Consider the following 6,000-nt stretch of genomic DNA (forward strand, 5'->3'; position numbering starts at 1 on the left):
TAATCGTCATATGCAATCATGAGAGCTTGAACCTACTCAACAGGAGTTGGAGGAAGAGAGAGAGTCAAACAACTTCTTGTGGGTAAAATTCCTAGGTCTTGAAGATCCTGGCTTGCCCCTACAGTACCCTTCTTCCCTAGAGAGCAAAACCCTCATGCATTGGGTCTGTCAAGAGAGCGGGGAGTCCCTATTAGAAAGATCACAGCTATCACAGGTCAAAAGTTATTTCATCATCTTGTTCTCAGGCTAGGGCACACAGAGCATGAAATCACAGATCTCACAGCTGCCTTTACTAGGTTTGACCAAGACAGGAATTGCATCCTGGATAAGAAGGAACAGGAACAAATGCAACAGGATCTGGAGGATGGGAAGGTGAGCCACCGTTGCCCCTCTCCCTGGCTTGCTGGTGGGGAGCAGTGTAAGGAAATCACCAACCCCTTACACACCCAGCATAGAAAAATCCTCTGACAGATGGGCAGGACAAATTCTCTCAAACAGTGCTTCTCAAACTTGGCTGCACATTAGAATACTCCGAGGAGCTTTTAAAAATCCTCATGTTCAGGCCACACACCTTAGACCAATTAGACCAGAATCTGATGCAGACATCAGTATTTTTAAAAGTTCCCCCGGTGATGACAATGTGTGGTCAAGGTGGAAACCATGGCTCCGAAACATAATCTTTGGGGAAAATGGACTGATTGTCCAAGAATCCCTGACGATTCCCTCTGAGGATTCATTGTCTCCTTGGGATTTTCAAACTCTGATCCTCGGCTGCCCCTGCTATGCCTATGCCATCCTTATTTAGTGTAGATCTAAAGGGTCAGGGCAGGCGGTGATGGCAGCTCAGAGGGAAGGGTCAGGAATTCTGGTCTTATTTCTGAGTGGTGCAAATGGTTAGTGCACGAAGCTGCTAACTAGAAGGCTGGAGGCTCAAGTCCACCCAGAGGGGCCTCAGAAGATAGTGCTAGCTATCTACTTCCAAAAAAACCCACCATTGTAAACCCTGTGGAACAGAGTTCCACACTGACACACATAGGGTTGCCATGAGTTGGAGATGACTGATGGCAGTTAGTTTTCTTTCTTTCCCAAACTGACTTGGTCTCTAGTGGACACCATTAGTCAAGACTTCCAGGAGCTTATATTTTGTTTCTTTGGGAGGTGATTGCCTCTCCAGAGGGTGGACCAAGTTTGTGAACACCACCACCTCAGTCCTATTATCTCCAAAGTCTGAGAAAGGAAAAGCCTAGAGAGGCTGCAGCCCAATGCTTGATCCTGAGCCCATTAGAGCAGGTGGTGGAACAGAAGTTGATGACTTCCAGAGTCATCCTCTTTCTTCTGACTTCCTGATCAGGTGACCCTGAGCACCGAGATTGAGAACTTGGGCCAGTCCATTGTGAGAAACCCACCAGAAGAGTTGGGCTCAGAGGCTGCCAGAGCAGGTGGCTGGGTTTCAGGACAAGAATTTCACATGTATGTGAGGCCAAGGACTCAGGGGTGACTATGTCTGTTATCTCCTACCTTGCGCTTCTTTTCACAACCTTCCAATTTCCTATCCTAGTTTGGCCATAAACTCTGCCCCCCGTCAGTTTTTCCTACCAGGTCTCACCTTCCTTACTCCCATCCATACAAAGTTCTATCCCCATGTCTCTGTAGATACTCAGCCCCCCCAGACAACGTAGTTCTGGTCCCTCAGTCTCTCTCCAATCCTCAACAGGCTGACAAGGAAGGTTCTGCAACTGGAGACTGTCCTGGAAGGAGTCGTGTCCCAGGTTGATGCTGTGGGATCAAAGCTGAAGATGCTGGAGAAGAAGGGGCAGCTGGCTCTCTCCCCTGGCTTGGTAAAAGGCCTCCCATGGGTCCCCTTAGCTCCTCATAGCTGAACTTTTCCACTCAGTGGGTGGGGGAAGAGCACTTTCCAAAGGCCTATATTTTCAGCCCCTGGGGCAATATGAAGGATCTCTGGCAGCGTAGTGGTTAAAGCATTTGGCTGCTTACCAAAAGGTTGGTGGTTCTAAACCCACCAGCTGCTCCGTGGAAAAAAGATGAGGCAGCATCCTTCTGTAAAGATTGATCAGCCTTGGAAACCCAATGAGGGTTGCCATGGGTCAGAGTTGAATAGATGGCAGTGAGTTTAGTTTGGCAACATGAGGAGCCCTGGTGGTGCAGTGGTTAAAGCACTTGGCTACTAGCTGCTCCCTGGGAGAAAGATGTGCTGGTTTGCTTTTGTAAAGATTTACAGCCTTGGAAATCCCTTGGGGGCAGTCTCCTCTGCCCTATAGTGTTGCTATGAGTCAGAATCAACTCCATGGCAGTGGCTTTGGCTTTGGCTTAGGGCAACATGAGGGGTGTTGGTGGTGCAATGGTTAAGCACTTGGCTACTAACTGGAAGGTTGGCAGTTTAAACCCACCAATTGATCCATGGGAGAAAGATGTGGTAGTCTTCTGTAAATAGTTAACAGCCTTGAAAATCCTATAGGGCAGTTCTACTCTGTCCTATAGGATCTCCAGGAGTCAGAACTGACATAAAGGCAACAGATTTTGGTTTAGGGCAATATGCCCACAGTGGTCAGTGTACCAGTGGAGGTGGTGGTGGTGGTGGTAGTGGTGGTGGTGGAGGGAAGGTCTGGAAGTTGGTTGTCCTGGCTTGAGGGCTGCTGTGGGCTGTAGGGGATGGTCTGGGGCTGGAGAATCAGATCCAGATAAAAGGAAAATGGGACATAAACTTGCCCCTCAAGTGACCTGTCTCTTTTTCTTCTTCTAGGAGGAACAAGCTATCTGGGAGCACCTGCAGCCAGACCCAGCTGTGACCCCTGCTCCCTGGGGAATCCAGCGTGGACAGGACAGGGAGGTGCTGCGAAGCATCAGTCATCAGGCTTCTCTCTCACCACCTCCCCAGAAGACCCCTCTCCACACACCCTCCACTTCTAGGGCAGCAGGTCCCAATACTGCTGCTGCTGGGACCAGACCTGTGTCTTTCCTTTGAACCCATGTATCTGTGTGGAGCTGGGCATCACACGTATGCTTATGACTCAGTGTTTCTGTGTGTAGACACATAGCTCTGTGTAGCACTGTGAAATAACATTTCCCTCTGGGCCCCTTCGCCCCTGTGCTCCCAGCTATGCTATGGCGATAAAAATGTCAATAACAAACAGAATAAAGGAAGGGAGGGTAATAATTCTCCCCAAACACTTGGGTAACCATGTTGTGAAACAAGCAGGGGCCGAGAGAACAGGCCATGTCTGGATGTCTTGGCAGTGAATCTTCTTATTCTTTATGTATCTAGAGGTCTGTTGCTAGCACCTGTGGGTTTCTGGTCTTCTCCACAGAGCGTCCCTGTAAAAGAGATGAGAAGAGGAGTGAATCTCACATTGTTGCAGAAGAGGTGGAATGGCAACCTCCCAGAATAGTCAATGAAGGACTGTGGAGGAGTTGAGCCCAACATTCTCCTGAATGCTGGGAACTGAGGGGGCTGTAAGCCAGGAGATGAAGATGGAGCTTGGGGAGAAGTAGGCGAGGTAATGCCCTCAGGATTTGGAGATCTTTGGACTGCAATGTGGTGTGCTCTGACTCTAATCTTCCACATGGCAATATGGGTTCCCCTAATACCGTCAATAAACTCCTTAGAAAAACCAGGACTTTGCATTTGCTTTGGGGATTGTAGTGGAAGAGGAGAGACTGGTACTGTGGGAAACCCTTGTACTTGGGCTGGGGATGGCTCATCTCTTTTGGGAGGTATGGGATTGGGATAGTGAAAACGTGAAGGAGCTAGACTGCCCTCAAGAGTCCTGAAGTAAGAATTTCTGGCTCTTAGGAATGGTTTGAAATGGAGGAGTACTATGATTGTCCCATAAAGGAGAGTAGAGAGAGTGAAGTGGGAGACTTGGACCTTAGGATAGAGAAAGTAAGGTTAAGAGGGCTGGGTGTGGGGTAGGTAGCTAAAGTGTGTGTGTGTGTGTGTGTGTGTGTACACATGTACAACATGTGGGATGAAGGGGTGGAAAGGGATAATAACCAAGGATAAGAAGAAACTTCTACACAAAGATGTTGGATGTCTAGGAGCCTATATCCTGAGGCCTGCTATATATCTATTTTCCTTTCCCCTGTCCCCTTTATGGGAGCTCTGGTGGCATAGTGCCTAAGGCATTTGACTGCTAACCAGAAGGCTGATGGTTGAAACCCACCAGCCACTCCTCGGAAGGAAGATTGGGCAATCTGCTTCTGTAGTGATACCACCTTGGAAACCCAAGGAGGGGTCGCTATGAGTTGGAACTGACTCGATGGTGGTGAGTTTTTTTTTTTTTTTTTTTTGTCCCCTTTATCCCTTCCTCATTTTGCACTTTCCACTGCTCTGCAGTCACTTATCCATTCTCTTCACTCACTCCTCTTCTTCTATGCCATTAAGTACACTCTGTACACATAGGGGAGTCTGTGGGGGTGCAAACAGTTAACACTAAGCTCTAACGGTTACCAGTTCAAGTCCACCCAGGTGCCCCTCAGAAGAAAGTCCTGGCTGGGCAAGCAAAGCACTATTGAAGAAGGAAAACAAAGTAGGAGGTCTCACACTCCTAGATCTCAAAATGTGCTATACAGTCACAGTAGTCCAAACAGCCTGGTATTGGTACAACGACAGACACACAGACCAATGGAATAGAATTGAGAACCCATAAATAGATCCATCAACCTATGGTCAGCTGATCTTTGAAAAAGGGCCAAACTCCATTAAATGGGGAAAAGATAGTCTCTTTAACATATGGTGCTGGCAAAACTGGTTATCCATTTGCAGAAAAATGAAACAAGATCCATATCTCACACCATACACAAAAACTAACTGCAGATGGATCAAAGACTTAAATGTGAAACCTAAAACTATAAAGTTCATCAAGGAAAAAATAGGGTCAAGTTTAGGGGCCCTCATTTATGGCATAAATAGGCTATAAAGCATAACCCCAAATCCACAAACGGCAGAAGATAAACTAAATGATTGGGACCTTCTGAAAATTACAATTTTATGTGCTTCAAAAGACTTCTCCAAAAGAGTCAAAAGAGAACCTACAGATGGGGAAAAAATGTTCAGCAATGACATAGCTGACAAGGGATTTATCTCTAAAATTTACAAAAACTCCCAACACCTCAACATTAAAAAGACAAACAGTCCAATTAAAAAATGGGCAGAACACATGAATAGACACATCACCAAAAAAGATATTCAGGCAGCCAACAAACACATGAAGAAATGTTCACAATCATTAGTCATTACAGAGATGGAAATCAAAACAACAATGAGATGCTATCTCACCCCAGCACTAATAGCAAAGTTCAATAAGACAGAAAATAATAAATGCTGGCAAGGATGTGGAAAGATTGGGACGCTCATACACTGCTGGTGGGACTGTAAAATGATACAACCATTGTGGAAATCAGTATGTTATTAAAAAGTTGGAATTAGAAATACCATTTGATCCAGCAAGCCCATTACTAGGTATATATCCTAAAGAAGTGAGAGCCAGGACAGGCACAGATATATACATATCAATGTTCATCGCAGCACTGTTTACAATAGCAAAGAGATGGAAACAACCTAAGCACCCATCAACAGAAGAATGGGTAGCTAAACTATGGTACATACACACAATGGAATAATATGCAACACTGAAGAGTAATGTAGAGTCTGCAAAGCACCACAGAACATGGATGAACTTGGAGGACATTATACAGAGTGAAGTATGTCAATCACAGAAGAACAAATATTATATAGTTCACTATTGTAAGAAGTCAAGAAAAGGTTTATATATGGAAGGAAACTTTCTTTGTTGGTTATCAGTAATGGAGGGGAGAGAACACTGATAGATAGGTAGAGACAAGTATTGATTTGGGTGAAGGGAAGGGCAATGTATCAAAAGTGAGTGATCAACATGGTGGCACTAAGGAAGAGGAAGACACAGAGAGGTACATGGGAGGTACAGACAACAAAGATGAACCCTTTTACATGTGCTGTACTGC

At 45.9% G+C, this 6,000-nt stretch overlaps 1 protein-coding gene across 1 annotated transcript in view; it reads left to right on the plus strand.

The window, feature by feature from the left end:
* Positions 1-2,983, plus strand: part of PKD2L1 (polycystin 2 like 1, transient receptor potential cation channel) — a 46,835-nt gene extending 43,852 nt beyond the window's left edge. The window contains 4 exon segments of the mRNA XM_007940032.2: positions 246-372; positions 1,352-1,470; positions 1,715-1,838; positions 2,762-2,983. Of these exon segments, the coding sequence (XP_007938223.1) occupies positions 246-372; positions 1,352-1,470; positions 1,715-1,838; positions 2,762-2,983 (592 nt within the window).
* The last annotated feature ends 3,017 nt before the right edge of the window (positions 2,984-6,000 follow it).

The sequence above is a fragment of the Orycteropus afer genome, unplaced genomic scaffold, assembly GCF_000298275.1.
Source record: "Orycteropus afer afer isolate SDZICR_OR568_19922 unplaced genomic scaffold, OryAfe1.0 scaffold00064, whole genome shotgun sequence".
In the NCBI taxonomy this organism is placed as follows: domain Eukaryota; kingdom Metazoa; phylum Chordata; class Mammalia; order Tubulidentata; family Orycteropodidae; genus Orycteropus; species Orycteropus afer.